The sequence below is a fragment of the Podarcis bocagei genome (genome assembly GCF_964188305.1).
Source record: "Podarcis bocagei genome assembly, chromosome: 2".
In the NCBI taxonomy this organism is placed as follows: Eukaryota; Metazoa; Chordata; class Lepidosauria; order Squamata; family Lacertidae; genus Podarcis; species Podarcis bocagei.
Genome location: NC_138126.1, coordinates 51,293,884 through 51,314,621, shown reverse-complemented (window position 1 = coordinate 51,314,621; position 20,738 = coordinate 51,293,884). Strand labels below are relative to the sequence as shown.

Below are 20,738 nucleotides of genomic sequence, written 5' to 3'. Positions count from 1 at the left end.
CTGCTTAACAAATCAAGGCCAAGGTACTCTTGAGAGTCTGGGGTTCTTTAGTTTCAAGGTTTACCTGTGAGAATGTCCCAATGAATGAGGTAGAACTTGTGTCTAAGGCTACATACATACCACAGTTAAAACACATTTAATGCACATTCCCTCTTTCCAAGAATCCTGGGAACTGTTAAGGGTGCTGGCTACACTGCCATTCTTGGGGGGGGGGGGAGCAGGGAGGAATGTGCTTTAATATGTGGTGTGTATGTAGTCTAAGTGCTGTGAATGAACAGGAAAGCAAGGCAAGCTCAGGGTGGCTTCCCTCCCTTGGCTCTCTCCAATGTCTTCTGCTACAAGTCACATATGCAACAACATACAAGAGCATATTAGCAGCAAAGAGAGTTTACATCAGTTAAGCCTCTCTCTTTTTTAAAAATGTATTTCAGTAAACTGGAATTCTGCCTACAACTGCAGCTCTTTAAATTATGCCTCCAAACAACTGTTATTATCTGCTTTGTGCTGACCCACACAAATCTTGTATTTTATGCAGCACACATAATTATGCAATGTAAGCTTCTCTGGGATTTCAGGCAAGGCTCCTTTTTATTTTCTTCAATCAACGGCAAATGCAAGGCAGCATTATGTAAAGGGCAAGTCCCCCTCCCCACTACGCTACCTTTCTATGAGTTCCGTCTGCTCAAAATCCTTACATGCAATTTAAATGTGTTAACCTTAACCTTCAAGCATAACAATAAATGTATGGTAGGGGTAACTAGTCTTTTCAGGCCAGTGGACGCATACAGAATTCTGAAAAAGTGCTGTGAGCACTTGGTCTGTCCACCATTACTGATCTTTCCATTGCAAACTTCCAAGGAACTCTACCTTCCAAAGTATAGAATTTGGATATTTCGACTAAACACACCCCAGTCCCATCCAAGTGTGCTCCTGGACCTTTCACAGTTCCTTCAGAAATAGCTCTGAGGGTATCAATTACTGCCATTAAAATCAAGTTTTGTCACTGACTTTATCTGAATACATCACAACTCACAAGACAATTTGCAAACAATGGCATGCCTAACACTTGGAAGATTTCTAATCAGTCTCTTATTATTTAGGAACGCACAGAATGCAGAATCTCAAATCGTAAATAGGACTCCCATTGTACTGTTTTTGTCTATTGTATGGGCCAACAGCTAAATAAAAATGTGTTGTTGTTAAAAATCAATGTAGATCAACTATTTCATTTTTCTTTCTTTGACAACTGCTCTATCACCATTAACAAAATGAGTTTTTGAAAATATCCAGCCTGTAATCTTTTAATCCGGCCCTAGCTTTATTCCCTCATGAAGCTGTAACCATAGAAGATCACAGACTCTGAACTCGCTAGATGCTGAAATGAATTCAGCCTTATCTTGGACTCCACCGTGGAAACAGATATGCAAGGTAGACTAGAGGTATTTCAATGAAACTTGACTGACATAATGTTTTAAAGGCACTGGTATTTTTTATCAGAGAAAAAGAAAACAGCCTATAAAAACGATGAGGAAAGAAATCTAACACAGGAAGAAATCTCAGCATTTCATTGCAATAGAGAGACGTATACAGTTTGGTACCTCCAATGCTTGAGGAATGTTTACAGAATTGCTAGCTACAGACCTGAGTTTTGTCCTGCAGCAGCCTTACCAATTGTCAAATGTTCGATGCTTTGTTCACTTGTCTTATTCTCCCGTCTGCTGCAGGCTCCAGGGAGTAAAATGCCAGCAGTGAGCCCAGGGAATGCAGAGGTCACTAGTGCTGCACAAGGACCTGTCAAACTGTAACTATGGCTTCTCAGGACTTCCTTTCCCAGGGAAAAGCTTGCATCCACTTTGCTCCTAAACTCTGCAAAGCTAAGATCTGGCTTAGAGTGTTGCCTGAACGCAGTACAGTGGTACCTCGGGTTAAGAACTTAATTCATACTGGAGGTCTGTTCTTAACCTGAAACTGTTCTTAACCTGAAGCACCACTTTAGCTAATGGGGCCTCCCACTGCCGCCACGCGATTTCTGTTCTCATCCTGAAGCCAAGTTCTTAACCCGAGGTTCTATTTCTGGGTTAGCAGAGTCTGTAACCTGAAGCGTCTGTAACCCGAGGTACCACTGTATCATGGTTAAACTCATTACTCCTTAACCACAATCTGTAGCCAAGTTTTGTTCTTGGTTAAAGAGGACAGAGCACCAGAGGACACACCAAGTGAAACCTTGGCTTAGCTTCTATGGGTGCTAAGAGGACCCAGAGAAGAGCAAAGTTGGCACCAGTAGGTTCATGCTAAGCCATGGTTTGCCTTAGTGCTACATGCAAACATGGCCCCTGTTGTCATCACCCTGGAGCTCTTAAAGATACACATTCTGGTGGAATCTACATACATATAAAAAAAAAACGCTGTGGAAATGGCTTTTTAAAAAAATGTTTTGAAAAATACATTGAATTTGGCATAGCTCACTGTCGCCATCTAGTGTCACATTTGTATATTGTACTTTACAACACATTTAAAATATTTTATTTGCAGTTGTATAGCTGAGTGCACTGTTTCCAAGGCTTGCACGCTCCACCCTTAATGCTTAGCACTTTCCTTGGCCAATTATGGCAAACTGGAGGTATATATTGTATGTATATTACCATGAACACATTTATGTTTGGCACGTGTAAACATGCCATAGTTATATTTGGCATGTGTTAACATTACACTAAATAACTGCAGTATTGCTACACACAATTTTTTAAAAAAACACATGCAAAGAGCTCATTTAACATTTAATCCAAAGCCTATCCCAAAACAAACCACATCCCCACAGTTTACATCGTCAAAGCAATTCAGCAATACAGAAAACAATAATGCAACTATTTTAGTACACCAAACAACAAGCAATGCTAACAAAGCAAAATGCTCATCATTTTGGCCTTCAGGCAGATCATAAAATGAGAGATTACTCTTCCCACAAAGCAGGCAATTATAGCACTAACAATGATTGCTGAATGACCAGGTCATTATGATAACTGCAGATGGTTTAAAGCTTTCTCCCTACTTCCATTCATTCTGTTCTTGGAAAGAATCAAACAAATCCATAGTTTGGTGCAGATTCTGCAAACAGACTGAGGATTTTATTGCTGCTGGCAGCCAAACATAAAGAGGAGATCATTTTATGAAAGTAGGATGTTACAAAGCCATTAAAAATCAGGAGGTTTTCCAGATATAGATTTGGAGATCACTCTTATTTGTTTTTGTTTTGCCTCATTTATGTCCTGTCTGCCTATTTTTTGGGTGTTCTCTCAGATATCCAGACACTGGAGGCAAGCAGCGGGGAATGGCTATCTCTATCTTGCTTGAATTAGGAACTGGTTTCCATTCAAGATGCTGGTATCAACTTTTAAAGCATCTTGTTTGGTTGGAGTGGAATGTTGCCTGCTTTTTTGGTCGTGCGTGCGTGTGTGTGTGTGTGTGTGTGTGTGTGTGTGTTGGTAGGGGGAATCTGAGCATCACCAGCTTTCCTTCTGTGAAACTTTTTTGTGGTGTCCACAACAGTTTCTCAGGTTTCCAAATATGCCCCCAAATCCAAAAAGGTTGAAGACCCTGAAGGGTAAGTGTTTAGGGGTAAACACCTGAGGGAATTCATAGAGGTGCAAACTAGCTTCCCAACTTTCATTGGCTCCTTGGCCTCCCAACTCAGGGGTTGGTGGGGTTGTGAGGGAGCTAAATAGCAGACATCTGTCCTTGGAGATACAGTTCAAATGCTCCACAATTGCTTCGCATCAGGGAACAGCCGGCCGATGCTGATAAGTTTCAGTCTCCAATGATCTAAGCTGGATTTGAAGTGATGCCTTCTAAGTGAAAGGTCGAGCAACCAGCCATGTGAAACACACAGGCATTAGCTCAAGAAAATAGTGTATCTGAAGGTCAGCAGTTAAAATAAAGACTATACAGGGTAGCAGAATCAGCAAACCATTTCTGTATAGGCCAAAAGCACTGCCTCTGATCATTGCAATCTTATGTCTGCTTAACTTTTGTCTCACCTTCACACAAGAGCTAAAATAAATGTTTCCATCTCAAGCATCCGCATGTTCAGATTCTTCTAGCATGAGCAACTTGAACATCACAGCTATTTTTGGAAAAGTAGTTTCTATAGTCTATTATACTAACCTGGCTCGCAGTAAACGCTGCTGTTTAATATATATATAACAAGTTACGTGTGTTACTGTCTCAAACCTTTTACTTACACAACCAAATTATCTTCTTGTGTTTATTTACAAGATCAATTCCGCCAAAGCTTCCTGTAGCTGTAGTTGTGTGTGTTTTTGTACATCTGCGCAACAAGTGAGTAGCAAGTCAAATATTATTGTTGTTATTAATGGCAATTCTGATGCTTTAACCAGTGGCATCACTCTAGTTGCATGATGACCAATGGCTATTGCAAAAAGTATTGCAAAAAGTAAGGAATATGCAGCATCATTATGTGAAGAGCCTACTCCTGATTTAAATGCCACCCCCCATTTACCGTATTTTTCCATGTATAAGACTAGGTTTTTTCCCTTTAAAATAATGTCAAGAATGTGTGGGCGTCTTATACACGGAGGCCATCTCCCCCCCCCATTTTCTTAAATCGGAGCCCCCCAAAATAGGGGGTGTCTTATACATGGGGGTGTCTTAGAAAAATATTATATAATTATATAATGCAATTATTCATTGGGCATCTTGAGACCAAGCAACATACTGCTCAACTGATGATACATCAGTACTGTAGTAGGGTTGGGGAAAACCAGTGGCACTCTAAATGTTGGCTTTAAAAGAGAATTAGACAAATTCATGGAGGAGAGGACTATTAATGGCAACTAGTCGTGATGGCTATACTCTGCTGCCACAGTTCAAGGCAGCAATGCTTCTGAACACCAGTTGGCAGAAGCCCCAGGAGGGGAGAGTGCTCTTGTATTAAAATGCATTTTGTTGGTTTCCCACAGTACAGTGGTACCTCGGGTTACAGATGCTTCAGGTTACAGACTCCGCTAACCCAGAAATAGTACCTCGGGTTAAGAACTTTGCTTCAGGATGAGAACAGAAATTGTGCGACAGCAGGAGGCCCCACTAGCTAAAGTGGTGCTTCAGGTTAAGAAGAGTTTCAGCTTAAGAACGGACCTCCAGAATGAATTAAGTTCTTAACCTGAGGTACCACTGTAATCTGGGTGGCCACTGTGGGATGCTGGCCTAGATCACTAGATTCACTGATCCAGCAGGCTCTTCTTAGTTTCTTATATTATTAAAGTTTATCCAAGTAGTATTTACTTGCTTTCCCAGTGTACTACACAGAGGCTGCCTCTGTTACCGGGGCTGATGACTCAGGCGGAGAAGCTGACTCACTTGGCATCAATTACTTCCATCTTTTGAAACTCCTGCTCTGAAAAAAGTGCCCTGCCTTGCCCATTATGTTATGCTGTTAGCAAGAGAACCCGACGTTTTTAAAGCGGGTGACAATCAAGAAACTCTAAAACACACAAAGCTTGTAAACAGCTGCCGCGAGCAAACCAATGTCTAAAAGCAACCGTAACTGTGCAGTCCCATTAAGATCGACGCGGCTGGTAACAGGGTGTAGGATTGCAGACGACTTAAGACAACAAACAGAAATGCAGGTTTAAACAACTTGCTTCCACGGGAGAAGCATCTCCCAACATACTGAAGGCTGTCTTTCAAAAGGAGGGTGCAAAGTTGTGCAGGGCACATTCTTCCGTCGCCTTGCAAGGCAGTCGTGTGCTGACCTCCGCAGAGCTTACTTCTGAGTAAACATGCCTAAGATCGGGCTGCTTAAACGCACCGTCGGAGAGAAACGCCCCGAGGCACTGCACGTCTGCAACCTCGCGCCCGCTTCCTCGGAAATAAAACGCGAGCCAGCACCCACGGACGAGATCGGGATGCACAATGGTAAGAGGAGACCTCGGCTCCGGTGCATGCAAAAGGGGAGCGAAAGTCTCCTCTAGCAGCGCCTGGGGCTTCCTTTGCGCACACACACACCGGCCCTCCGAGGTGTCCTTGCCGCCCTGCTCTGTGCGCCCCCTGCAGCCGGGACTTGGCGGTGGCCCGCTGTCCTCTCCCTCCTCCGAGGGGCGTACGAACCTGGCATAATGGCGTCCAGCGGGAAGGAAGGCCGGCCCGGCAAGGTTGGGAAGGTTCCTCGAGCTGCCGCCGCCGCTGCCAGTCCCGCCCCTGCGAGCTCTGGCGGGCGCGTCTTGCTCCTTCCTCCCGGGCAGGCAAGCAGGCAGGAGGCCTTCCGGACGCGCCGCTCCGCTTGTAGGCCGGCCTCGGCCACGCGGCGCTCAGGCAAAGTTGCCAGAAGGGCCGCCGCAGGAGGAGCCGCCGCCCGGCTGACAAGGGGGGCAAGAAAGCGGCTTCTCCCTCGCAGCTCCTCGACGGAAGAGTCGCGCGCTTTCCCTTCTCACTTGTCCGGGCAGGAGGAAAAGGAGCTGCCGCGCCATTCCCGTGCGCAGCGACGAGCAGGGAGTTGCACACGCTGCTGCTATCCCAAGTGCTCATGTTGGGGCCCGGGGTCCGGGGCTTCCTTTCTCCCAAGCGCCACGTTTTCCTTGGGAGTTCATCAATGTGCGGAGCAAAAGGGCAAACGGTGTGGTAAACGTAAACAAAATGAGCCTAGGCTGGATTCAGGCACACAGGGAGCCAAGCAGAGGGGGCACAAAATTGAGATAATAATAATTTATTGTTTATACCCTGCCGATTTGGCTGGGTTTCCCCAGTCACTCTGGGCAGCTCCCAACAGAATATTAAAAACAAGATAAAAGATTAAACATTAAAAAACTTCCCTAAACAGGGCCACCTTCAGTTGTCTTTTAAAAGTAAAATAGTTACTTATTGCCTTGACATCAACTGGGAGGGCACCACTACCAAGAAGGCCCTCTGCCTGGTTCCCTGTAACCTCACTTCACGCAGTGAGGGAACCACCAGAAGGCCCTCGGAGCTGGACCTCAGTGTCCGGGCTGAATGATGGGGTAGAGATGCTCCTTCAAGTGAGAAGATCCATACCTGAGAAAATCCCATTTGGGAACTCCAGATTTTGGCCTCGCACAGGCACCATAATACAAAAGATGACCAAAGTCTGCCCCTGTATGAGCTACCGAGAAAGCCGCCTGTTACCCTGTTTTTGATAAACTACCAAGAAATGTGTATGGTAAATCCCCAACGTAGGCACATTGTGCACATTCAGCTTTATGCACTTGGCAAAATAAATAAAAAATGGGCAGGCATCCAGGGAAAAAAGACTTCAGCAATCCCACCTGCTTTAGGCATGATCCCCAGAACGTAACCCCTGCCCATGGAAGTTGCGGGCTTACTGTATTGAGTTTTTGCTTGGGGGTAGATGCTGAAGTTAGGCCTGAGCCTAAGGGTGCTTCTAGGCTGTCCCTACTTTCAGGTGGGATTGTACTGGCAAATCTAAGTTGTGTGATCAAAGTTGATTTGGAGCTCTTGTGCATCGAACCCACTTCTTCGAAAGATCAAACTTCTTGCAGTAAGCAAAGTGAGGGAGAAATGCACTGGAAAGTATGGGATAGTGCGTGCCTGCTTGCTTTTGGCACATCTCGCCTCCCCACAAGCAAATCTCTAGTGAATGCGCATTAAATATCCCTGCAAACAAATCAGGGTAAATAAACAAATTGTCTGGAAGTGCCCATGTTCTTTCTCAAGAATAGCAAATAAATGCTTCCTTAAAAATAAAAACAAAAACATGTTAGGGAAGAATCCGATAACATGTTGTGGTCTCCCAGTCTGGATAAATCAAGTGCCTCCTTCCAGAAGCAGCATCCATCTACACTTCCTAGATCAGGGGTAGGCAACCTAAGGCCTGTGGGCCAGATGCGGCCCAGTCGCCTTCTCAATCTGGCCCACGGACAGTCCGGGAATCAGCATGTTTTTACATGAGTCGAATGTGTCCTTTTATTTAAGATGCATCTCTGGGTTATTTGTGGGGCCTGCCTGGTGTTTTTTACATGAGTAGAATGTGTGCTTTTATTTAAAATGCATCTCTGGGTTATTTGTGGGGCATAAGAATTCATTCATATTTTTTTTCCAAAATATAGTCCGGCCCACTACATGGTCTGAGGGACAATGGACCAGCCCACAGCTGGAAAAGGTTGCTGAACCCTGTCCTAGATAGCTGGACCTGAGCAGAAAACTTGTACAGTCATACCTCTTGTTACGTTTGGTTCAGGTTACGTTCTTTCAGGATATGTCCCGCAGCGACCCGGAAGTAATGGAACGGGTTACTTCCAGGTTTCGCCACTCGCGCATGTGCAGACGCTCAAAATGACGTCATGCGCAGAAGCGGCAAATTGCGACCCACGCAGATGCGGGTTGCGTTCTGCTCGTGTTGCGAACGGGGCTCCAGAACGGATCCCGTTTGCAACCAGAGGTACCACTGTAATGCTGTTAAAATGAATTGGGGGCAGAACTGCACATGCCATACCAGTCCCAACTGCCACAGCCACTACACAAAACCTATGCTCACATGCAAGCACAAAGGGGGGGGGAGCTCCAGAGGTGTTACACCACCCAAAAAACACTGAAACAAATCATCTTTGACTCCCAAGTGAAGTGGTTCAGAGCCCAGTTCTCCCCAGTTTATCAGATTATCCCCATAATTGGGTAAACCTGAATTTACAGGGGGAAAGCATGAAGACTGGTGTTTGAGGGTAACATCATCTGGATTACTCAAACTAAATAGGAATGCCAATACTGTAGGTCCCATTGAAAGCAGAGGTTATAAATGGACAGTGTGTGGGGTTCAACCTCAAAGAATTTGCACAATCTGCTAGCAGTGACCTATCTTATATAGGGGGACCTCGTGTGTGGGCTATGTCCAAAGTTGCTCTAAGTGCACTTTCATAGAAGAAAACTGGAAATCATGTGACTGCGTTTCCCAATGGCGTATGAGGATTTATTCAAATGTGCCTATGACAGGGATTATAATCTCTACATAGGCATCCACACACACATAGGCTGTCACAAAGTGAGCCACTTCAGTGCAATGGATGGAGTATTTGATTCATTGTCATTCTAAGTCTCCTATGTACAGTGCTTTTTTTCTTAAAAAATGTTTAGGGGGTACTCATTTTCCTACTTATCTTGAAATACTGCTCCTCAATGAGGCCAAACTTAGAATCACAAAATGTTTAGGGGTATGCTTACTCCCAGAAAAAAGCACTGCCTATGTGTATTTACTTCCCAAGTGACATGCATGGAATTGCCCTGTAAAACATTTTCTGTAGTTGTAATTATTTCTTTCTAATGGTATAATTATCAAAGCTCTAAAAGGTTAAATTTGTAACCAATTTGAAATGCTTAGATAGGAACAATATTGAACCGAAGGACAAAATTCTATCAGCGTTTCCATTTCCATTTCTTGTCCTGTGAATTGAAATATAATTCATGACTATAAATAAGAGCTGATGGCACATTTAATTTTCTTGTAGTTTGAACAGTGAACATAAATTTAGACACAGAAAATTAATCGCCACTTTTGGAAACAATTAATTGTACAATTTCAAACAACATAATTTATTTTTTCACATAAGTTATCGAATTTAAAAAATTCTACATTTTTCTAATTTGCATATGCAGTTTATTATTATTATTAGAAACATGAGCTCATCCATTTGTGTGCAGCTAGGAGATAAAATGCATTTTGATACGTTTTGTAGTATAAAAAAGCACTTCCCGAGCTAGGATTTGATGCTGCAATCCCAGGCCCCCCTTCTTGTAAGTAACATTCATTACAAGTAAGCAGAGTGTAATTCCATCTGCACCACAGTGTCTCTTTAGATACCTACAAATAAAGTTCGCAAAAATGCAAATAAAAATAGAAACTTAAAAATATAAGTTTGTAAAATACCGTAAATAAATCCGTATGGATTATGGCGTATATGCAAAAGTGTTGTCTATGCATTATTTGGTTATTGCTAAACGGTATAGGCTGTGATCACAGTGTATATATGCAAACCCACAAGACTCCACTGTCCGCAAAAAATATACATGCATGTGTCATTGGGGCAGTGCCCCATAGGCAACACTGGCTAAATACAGATCTAAGATAGAAAGCAGAAATCACGCTGATCCAACGCTCTAATTTCCCATCCTGGGCATCTGATTAGCACTGTCATAATTAGATCAACATTAAATATGAAGCTAAATATTATTTTAACTACATAAAATTGACCTGTTGCTGACGTGATTGACAACCTACAGCTCAGACCTCAGGATAATAAAATCAGCTGTTTCATAAGAAACTAGGCATCTAAATCTTCTCACCTGGGAGTAAGTCCAATGGAATTCAGTGTGACTTCCCTCTGAGCAAAGAATTGTTCTATAAGTCTGCTAGGGAGTGCAACGTACCGTATTTTTCGCCCCATAGGACGCACTTTCCCCCCTCCAAAAATGAAGGGGAAATGTGTGTGCGTCCTATGGGGTGAATGCAGGCTTTCGCTGAAAGGAAGCTATCCGCAAGGGCTCCCCGTGCTTCGGGCGAGTGTCCGCAAGCCTTGCGCGCCCGGCAGGAGGTCCCGCTGAGCGTGCGAGGCTTGGGGCGGCAGCCTGTCGCCCGAAACACGGGGAGCCCTCCGGAGGGTGCCCCATGCTTCAGGCAGGTGTGCGCAAAGCTTGGGGCGGCAGCCGAGGCGGGGGGAATAATTTTTTTTAATTCATTCCCCCCCCCCAAAAAAACCCCGAGGTGCCTCCTATGGGCCGGTGCACCCTATAGGACGAAAAATACGGTATTTGTCTCAGGGTTGGAAAGCGATTTGTGATCATGAGGGATGCATAACCTGGTAAGGAATGATTAACATTTGCTCATCATTCTTCAAAATGAGTCCTCTGCATAAACTAACCAAATGAACCACCCTGGTGTGAGTCCTTTCAGCTGAGAAATCCTCAGAGGTTGTAAGCTTCTGAGAACCCTAAACCATTAGGATGTGCAGCAGAAGCTATTGAAGGCCCAGCAACCAATTTGGGGGCCAAACCACATACGTTTCCTGCGTTTCTTTGCCAAGCCAAACAACTTTCCAGCTTATGACTGCCAGGTGTATGTACCCAAGCATGGGCATAGCCAGGATTTTTGTTAGGGGTGGCTGGACTTTGGGGATGGGGGCAGAATCAATGGGATTGGTCAGTTAGTTAAGTATTTCTATTGTTTTACATGATGGGGAGGCAGCTGCCCCCCTTGGCTATGGCCATGTCCCCAAATGTTTAGAGATGTACTTCTTTTACACCTCAATTGTTCTCGGCAGAGAACTCTGAATGTTCCTGAGCTGGCTTAGAGTTGTGATTTGAATATTGGGTTGCCATGCCCAAACACAACATGGACAATTACATCACACCGGCAATGTTTTCATACTCATTCCCAGCGTGATGCTTGAATTGTTGCACATTAAAATAATCGGTCCATTTTGTGCTAAGTTTTTAACTAACCCCTGGATAAACATGGTTACTACACGTGATTTGAACCACCATCCTCCCATCAGCCACAGTCAAAGCATCAGGAGGGCACAAGGTTGAGGAACGCTGCCCTTATTTCAATCATGAATCATTTTTTAACATGCATAAAATGAAAGGAAATATAGGTAAAGATCAGAGCCTGAACTAATCGGAAGCTCTCCTCACTTTGGCATAACTGCCATGGGAATAATGCCAGGCATGTTGTTTCAGATAGAATGAGTTGGGTGGAGTTCAGAAATTGAAATGGCAGTCGGAGTTGCATTAGATATTAACCCAGGCAACAACCTTAGAAACAAATAACCCTCTGTTGTGCCTGCATTTCACAGACATTCTTAGATCAACATGGTAGGGCGTTGCCTTATGGCTTATGCAGTCCTCATGCTGAGCTCTCGCTGTCTCTGATGCACCAGCAGGGATGAGGAGAAGCAGTGGGAAAGTATTGTTGGGAAGAGTGTGATTCATAGATTTTTGAGTTTTTATCTACTGGTGAAAATGCTTTTGCTGGGGGGTGGAAGCAGTACAGTGTGATGCTACTGCTAGTTCTGCAACCCAGATGTATTGTCAAAAGGTCTAGAAGCAAGGAATTACAAACACTCAAGGGACCCCATTTAGTAGCCAATGTTGACCATCATTATACTAGCAACCAAGGAGTTGTTGCAAACTAATCATGTCAATCCATGTCCTGGTGAACTGCTAAGGTGGCTAATGTGGAATAGGAACCAAGAGCAACATCTGAAGCTGCCTTGGTATAGCAGATTATGTAAGAGGACCCTTAAAGTTTGCCATCGCTAAGGAACTGTGCGTCACCCCCCCCCCAATAAATCCTCCATTTTACAGAAAGGTCTGTGGAAAGTGCTTTGGGGGGGTACAGTTGTACTTTCAAGCTGGAAGGAAAACACTAATCTAAATAATTTTGAAAGCAAGCCCACAGCCATCACATGATAATATTGGTCACAGTAGCAATTCTGGAAGAATGTGCGTCTATTTTTGATCCGCAAATAAAATTATCAGTGTGGAAACCTTTCCCTTCAAGCATAATGTTTCATTGCAAGTCCTTGTGATGTGCTAAATATATACTAAAATATTATGTTGCCAGGTGTAGAAAACAAAAGCAGAAAGCTTTATACTGCAGAACAAGTCCCAAAATATTATTTTCAGTTGAAAAGGGTTAGCAGACCATATGACTACTATTTTCCTATCATCGCTGTACAGACAGATTCTTTGTTAAAGATAATGAACAGGAAGAATGACATATCCCAGCAATAAGAATGCAAAAGACATTCACACAAAAGGGACCAAGTCTGGGTGAATCAGACTTGCAGGCAGGCACTCCCTATTTTCCCCAAAGTCATTTACAGCTGCTCTTGTTTTCAAAGCAAGGCTTTTTGTCTTGTCTTTTTAAAAATCCCACCTCTTTATGAACATAAGCTTCAGGAAAAATAATTCTGTATGACTTACATTTTCTGAAGAGCATTGTCCATGGGTTTGGCAGCTTTTCCTGCTATGGCTGAAAGAAATCCATGAAATCGGCCAAGTTGAAAATCTGTCCCCTTACTGAAGTTGCTGTCAGGAACGGAAGTTCAGTGACGACTTCGGGAGGGCGAAAAGCGAAAGTAAAATCTGGGAGCCAACTTAAGGCTTTGGCCAGCAGAGGTCTTCATTCCGCCCTTGGAAAATAAATGGATGCCGACTCTGTAAACGGTTCACAACGGAAGAAAATGGTCACTGTGACCCGATAACATTTGTCCTTTAATATCAAGCAGTGAGGCTTTTGCAGTTTTAAAAACACTTGAGTAAAGCTATTAAATATGTATGCACACAATCGCTTCTATTGAACTCCAGCCTGTTCCAACACTTGCTTCTGCAAAAGCTGCCTTAAGTGCTTAAAATGGGATGTGCCAACAGGTGTACTGGCACACAGTGTAACAAAACATTGCATACTTCCCACAGAAGTTTTGTGTTCCTGGCAGAAACGTTTTAAAAAACGACTGTGAAACCTTTTTACAAATTTTCCATAGCATAGTTCCAGGTATCTAAATAGCAGGACTACAATGTTTAATGTAACAGATTAATCAGTTTTAAAACTATTAATAAAAAATGAACATACTCCCAAGAATGATATTTTTGTTCCAAAACATCCCAGTGATTAGAGGTTCCTCAATGTTTAAAGATTGGCAAAAAAACTCTTTCGAAATTTATATGGCAAGGGAAAAGACCGAGAATTAGATTCAAATTACTTACAGATTGGAAAGAAAGAGGGGGATTCTCGGTACCTAATCTGAAATTATACTTTGAGGCCTCCTGCCTCTGCTGGATCAGAGATTGGATTAATTTGGAAGACACCGATCTGTTAGACTTAGAAGGCTTCAACAACAGATTCGGTTGGCATGCCTATTTGTGGCTAAATAAAGAAAAGGTACATAAAGGTTTTTCAAACCACATTATTAGAGGGCCACTATATGAAGTTTGGGAGAAAAATAAAAAACTTCTGGAATGGAAAACACCCTGGTGGTTATCTCCAATTGATATTTTAACAACCAAAAAAGCAAATATGGAAGGAGAAAGACTGACATATGAAGACCTACTGATAAGATCAGAGAGTGGATGGAAATTGAGAACATATGAGGAGTTGAAAGACAAATTAACAGGCTGGCTGCAATTTCATCAAATAAACGCAGTATGGAAGGAAGACAAAAAAGTAGGGATAAACGAGAAAGAAATCTAAATTCCAGATAGAAATAATTGAAGGTAAATCCAAGTTATTATCTAAAATGTATAACATATTATTAGATTGGGACACTAAAGATGAAGAAATAAAGGAGGTCATGACAAAATGGGCAATGGACTTGGGATACAATATACAATATGATAAGTGGTTGAAATTATGGACTAGTGGAATGAAATTCACGGCATGTGTCTTACTCAGAGAAAATTTGGAAAAAATGATGTATAGGTGGTACATCACACCGGCAAAACTAGGGAAAATGTACAAAACAGGAAATAAGGCTTGCTGGAAGTGTAAAATCAAAGAAGGCAATTTCTACCATATGTGGTGGACCTGCAAAATAATGAAGAAGTTCTGGGGACTTATTTATAATGAGTTAAAAAAAATATTTAAATATACCTTCCCTAAAAGACCAGAGGCCTTCTTACTAGGAATAATTGGGGATGAAATAAAAAAAGAAGATAAGGCATTATTCCAATATGCCACAGCTGCCACTAGAATATTAATTGCACAAAATTGGAAAAGTCCAAATACCCCAACGATCAGAGATTGGCAAACAAAATTATATGAATATGTTGATTTAGCAAAAATGACACAAAAAATCAAAAACCAAAAAAATACAAAGTTTATTAGTGACTGGAATAAATTTATGGTATACATTGAAGGAAACTATAGAGACCTAAAAACTATAGCAGGTTTGATATAAGTCTTACGACGCGTAAACCATTAACAATTAATAGCTGCAGAAAAAAGAAAGAATTTTTATTAAGAAGCCCGAAATCGGGAGGGAAGGAGGTCAATGGGTGTGTAGAGGAAAGGTTTAAATATCTAAAGATATAAAGATTCAAGGAAGAAAACAAAGAACTGTAATGGATGTTATTTTTGTGCTATGTATGGATATTTCTTTTGAATTTGTTGATTTGTGTTTTTTTCTTTTGGTTTTTTTTTTAAGAGAAACTCAATAAAAGGAAATTAAAAAATAAAAATAAAACTATTAATCAACCTAAAAGGTGCCCCAAATTAATAACTGCAGCAGTTTTTTTAAAAAATGAAAAAACTATATATTTAATACTTTTAAAAAATGAAGGTGGCAAGCACCATATTATTGATCTTGCTGCTTTTTTCTCTTATGCTGGAAGAAACATCTCTTTTCAGAATATCTCAGCCATGACTCATAGACACAGAATCTTAAAGTTGGAATGTACACGAATGCTGCCCACAGTCTCAAACACCAACCTTCTGGTTAACAGCCAGATGCCCTGATCCACTACGCCACTGGGAAGGTCTAAGCATCTAAGCTTGAAAAAGTACACTTCTTGCTTCAGAAATCATGTTTACCCATATGCAAGTTCAATGAATAGATTAACCATGAAACTCATATGAATGATTAAATGCATTACTTATTCCTGAGGTGGGAAGGCTCTGGCCCACAGCCTAATTAGGTCTAGCACCAGACCCCTCATGTGATAGTTCCCCTTTGTAGGTCTGGTAAAACCACAGTGTCCAATTACCCATAAATGCATACAAACCAGAACTACCTTAGATAATAATGGGCCATCCAGGGTAAAAGCTACCTGGGTAGCCTAATTGTACCCCAGAGGCCATTGCCCTACAGAATCAAAGATTGTAGAGTTGGAATGTATCCCAAGGGTCCAGCCCGTTGCAACCCCCCCCCCCGAATCTGGCCAGAGAGCACTAGTGGTGTTGAAGGTGGGCCAGTGGAAGTCCTCATTCTAGAAGTCCTCATTCTTTCAGCTGCTGTTGGCTTGGCTCGCCCTGTTAGGACCAACAGAAAGCCAGTAACATCTTGTACAGATTGTGTAGTGGGAGTTCAGAGATGGGGACTTCCCTGGAAGGATGGCTTGTCCAGGACTGAATGCTCTTTTGTGCTGCCACTGCAAAAGTGAACCCACAGGAGCTGCCTGCCGAAGTTCATTAGATGGTAAACACTGGAAGAGGTTAATTTAATGAACAGGTTCTCTTTATGTGTTGGCTTAATACTCTCCACTGCTCTCATCTTTCTCAGGCACTTCTTTCTGATGATACGTAATTTTTACATGAGCAATAAAGCAAGTTCCGGGGTGGGGGTAGCTATCACAAACAAAGCATATTCGCAGGCATCGCCAAATGATCTGAGTGCAGTTTATTTATATAGCTGTAACTATGCAGTTAATAGTACCAGATTGTTTAAATAAATTACAGTGTTCTAATATTGTCACTTCTGTATACACACCTATTGCTTCACATTAGTCCTTATCTCTTGCTCCAGCCATTTCTTGCCCACTCACAAGGCACACAACACATGCCCCAAACCTGTAGCAATATTGCGACTCCTGCCACCTTCATTCTGGGTTTTTTCATCCTACTTTTATGATAACTTTTATGGTGACTTGCATTTTTCTACTACTATGGCTTTCCATGTGAACCAGCTGGTCACTATTACTACTATTGTTATAGGTTTTTGGGAGGATGGGATCCACCTAAACCCAAGAAATTCATAAATAGTAAGATTTTGACCATTTGGGACAAGATGGGAGAAATTCTAGCTGCAGAGGAATTCCTGGGCTAGCCTATGCAGAGTGACCTGTCCAAGCTAGACCCATTAAGAAACAATACAGGTTATTGAGGGCCATTGGCAATTCAAGAGAACTGTCCTTCGTCCCCCCCCCCGCCCGCCCTGAAGTGTAAACAGAGACGGGATTTGGAAGGTTGCCAGGGTAACTGGGCATGATGTCATAGGAAGAGTTTGGGGCCTTTGGCAGAAAACTTGGGATAGCTGAGAGAAGCCCAGAACCATTTTGGCAGGCTGGCTGAAGGTAAGTAGGGAGAGGGATGCATTGGACTCCACCTGCTGCACTGCTGTGGGGAACAAGCCCCTCTTGAGATGACCATGTAGTAAGATCTGGACTCCCTCCATTTAGATTCAGGTGTAAATATGTGAATAAATCATATTTTTAAAAGCTACTATAGCCTCCTCTGCATTCTCAGTTCTCCAAAGAAGCACAGACACTGGTTGGGGGTCAAGACCCCTGGAATCCCGTGGACAAGTGGCCTGTTACACTATAATCTATAATTGGTGTGCATAGATTTGATCCTGCAGAGCTGGTTCTACACCACTCTCACCTCGGCACAGCCAGATTTAGGGCAGTGAGGGCAGTTCTCATGCACAGAATATAATAAAATTAGTAGTAGTAGTAGTACCTACTCAAAGTTGGGGGTGGGGTGCACCCAATTTTGTCCTCGCTCAGGGCAACACATTACCAAAGCGCCCCCCCCCCCCACAACTTCCCATCTTCAACCTTTAACTTTGAGGATGGAAGGTGGGAGTGAATTTGTAGGTATGAGGTTTATGTTCCATTTTACTCTCAACAACTGGACAGTCCTCCTCAGTTTTGTTTAATGCTACTTCTCAATGCCATGTAGATATCTGTGCTTAATCTGAACCTTCCCTGAACCTTCCTGGACCTTCTGTTTTAACTGGGTGTGAAGCTACACTTGTGATTATGGGAGGAATGTGATTGCTCTAGCAGTACGGGTTTTCCGTAAACAGTTGGTGGGGAGGGAGAACCTCAGACTCTCCAGTCAGGACCCTGTTACCCCAAGTGCCATTGAGTGTGGGCTTCTCCTCCTCCTCCCAGTTGTTAATGGGGCCTAGTCTCTTCTCTTTCTATTAACTCCCATTGGAAAAGGGCACTCTCCCCATAAACTTGCAGGCAGAAGGGAGAAGATGCTGTACCTCAAAAACAGCTGGGGTGGGATTTTCTTCCCCATACAAGTCAAAGTAGAGATTGCACACTCCATTAACTTGCATTAACTGTCAGTGCACATAGGTTTTTTAAAGGTGTCCTTTCAAGCACCACCTGATCCCCACGTGACTTAAGGCCCTCCTCCTTTTTAGTGCCCTCTGAATGCATTATAAGCAAGGCTGATGCCGTGTAGTACGCTGTGCCCCATGAGCGGCGATTCATTCGTGCAAAACAGCAGCACAGCAATACCTCTGCCACAAATGAAAGGGGCTTCATGTGGACCATACCTTACCTTTTCTGTATCGGCTCAGCCAACGAGCCATTTCCGTTTTGAATTTCCCATCTAGAAGTATAATGTGTTATAAGCATCCCTGTAGCTTCCCCCCCTCTGTTCATCACTCTGTCTTCAAGGTCCTGTGGAAGAGCCATTCGATGAGCAAAAACCCATCACAAACACTTCCCCTCCCATGGTTTCCAGCAATTGGCTTTCTCTTCCCATCCTGGCTGTCCAGATGCCCGAGAGAAGCCTATAAGCAGAGCCTGAACACAGCAGCACTCTCCCCTTCTGCGGTTTCCAGAAACTGGTGTTGAGAAGCACAGTGCCTCTAGCAGTGAAGGGAGAACATATCCATCAGGGTTAGGAGCCACTGATAATCTCTTCTTTCACAAATTTGTCTAATCCTCTTTTAAAGCCCTCCAAGATGGTGGCCAGCAATGTCTCCAAAGCTTAATTATGCAGTGTGTGAATAAATACCTACTTTTGTCTATACCGGTATTTGCATCCCTGAGCCCCCTAAATGAGTCCATTTGAACACAGATAACATAATGCCTGAATTATTTTGAGCATCTGATGAAAGCTTTTGTTCACCAAAGGCTTTCAAGGGTTTGAGTTTATGAATAAGCTTTCATTCTATCCGAAGTGATTGCAGCTTTTCGTCTGATGTTTTAGTTTGATTTTTGCCTTCAAACTGTTGTTTTGTTTTAATTGTATGCCAACTGCCTTGGTAAAGGTAAGATAAAGGACCCCTGGATAGTTAAGCCCAGTCAAAGGCAATTATGGGGTGTGCTGCTCATCTCACTTTCAGACTCACTGTGTTTGTCCACAGACAGCTTTCTGGGTCATGTGGCCAGCATGACTAAACCGCTTCTGGCACAAGGGGACACTGTGACGGAAATCAGAGCACACGGAAACAGCGTTTACCTTCCCCCTGTAGCAGTATTTATTTATCTACTTGCACTGGCATGCTTTCGAACTGCTAGGTTGGCAGGAGCTGGGACAGAGCAATGGGAGCTCACTCCGTTGCGGGGATTCGAAACGCCGACCTTCCGATCAGCAAGCCCAAAAGGCTCAGTGGTTTAGACCACAGTGCCACCCGTGTTCCCAGCTGCCTTGGACAGCCATATGTGGGAAAGGCAGGATGGAAATCTTTTAAATAAATGGATGCCTTTAATATGGGCTATGAGAAACTAAAAATAAAAGTTAGAAATGGAAGGTTTCCTCAGAATCTGAGCAATGAAATCACAGCTAAATTTGACATTTTTTTCTTAATTAAAAATCTTTATTATAATCCCCTCATATTTATTGTGAAAAAATACATTTCATGTATTATCTGATATGCTTATAAAAACAGGATAAAATAAATTCGCAGTCATGTGCATTTGTCCTTGTTGCTGTCAAAAACCTTCACAGGCAGCAAAAGCACAAACTGTTAAGAACAGAGATGCAGAAACATATACCGGATATACGTGTTTCCTTGTTTTCATGATAGGATCACCTTCTTTTTGGGAAAGCAAATTGCTGTTAAATTCTGAGATGTACTGTTTAATTTAAAAACAAAAAAAACAGTATGTATTTTCAAATAACATTTGTCAGATCTGTTAAATCTGTCGATATTCTGACGTTTATTGGAACTGATACATGGGAACAATGCAGTGATTCATTTTCTATACAGTGTTTTAAGGCACATTCAGCAGGTATCTCTATTCACATTTGGCTTTGGTCCAGCAAATCCTTCGTTGCGTTTATGAGACTGCCTATCCAGGTAAATGAGTATCCATTGTCCCCTGCGGGTCCTTTTCATGCCCATAGACCTCGACAACATGTATCGTACTTATGGTATGTATGGCAACGTTGTGCCCCGGTCCCAGCTGTCTACCAAGTGCAGTGCTGGGTTTGGCTGGTTTGCTGTGTAAATCGTTTTCTCCAAAACAGCTGGTCTCTGTGATGCCTCCAGCCCATTCGTCATGGAAGCTGGAAAAGAAAAGAAACCTTTAAAAAAATTAGATAAAACTATAGCCTTGATATAGTACTGTCATTGGATTTCTCTCCCCCCCCCCCGCCACCGCAGTAAAGAAGTTGTCAATAAATAGCAGAGCAGATAAAAATCTAGAATACCCAATAAATATAGCACGCCTCGCCCTGGTCTGCCAACCACAAGATAGGGAGTTGTCCCTTCCTTGGGAGGTTCGGTTACCTCCCTCACTGTTTAGATTTGCTTATCATATCTATACATAATTTTTATTAAGTTTTCTGTTTTACAATTTAAAATACTCATATTACATCCTTTAGATGTCAATGATTTCCCTTCTCCTTTTTCCCTGGTTCATTTTACATATCATAAATCCCTGAATGTTTTACAAAAACTATACCACTCAGTATTCCATTATTGCATCCATCAAAACTTGTTTACACTGTTGAACTTATCTTAATGCTGCCAGCGTTTTCAGCTGTATACAATTATTTACCATATATTCAATAAACG

The 20,738-nt window shown here is 42.6% G+C and overlaps 2 protein-coding genes across 6 annotated transcripts in view; both read right to left on the bottom strand.

Annotated features, from left to right (window-relative positions):
• The window catches only part of CARD19 (caspase recruitment domain family member 19), a 32,511-nt gene extending 19,049 nt beyond the window's left edge, over positions 1-13,462 (bottom strand). For 2 of the 5 annotated variants that reach the window (XR_014005600.1, XM_081185265.1), the window contains exon 1: positions 12,964-13,462. Coding sequence is in view for 4 of the 5 variants with exons in the window: in XM_081185265.1 (XP_081041391.1) it covers positions 12,964-12,979 (16 nt within the window). In the remaining variant the exon portion in view is untranslated. Of the gene's footprint in view, positions 1-6,123; positions 6,944-12,963 lie in introns of those variants that run through there. The other 3 variants (XM_081185261.1, XM_081185263.1, XM_081185262.1) reach the window with 3 other exon arrangements.
• Positions 13,463-19,828: 6,366 nt separating this feature from the next.
• The window catches only part of SUSD3 (sushi domain containing 3), a 56,429-nt gene continuing 55,519 nt past the window's right edge, over positions 19,829-20,738 (bottom strand). The window contains exon 5 of the mRNA XM_081185258.1: positions 19,829-20,227. Coding sequence (XP_081041384.1) covers positions 20,011-20,227 — 217 coding nt within the window. The 3' untranslated portion in view covers positions 19,829-20,010. The remainder of the gene's footprint in view (positions 20,228-20,738) is intronic.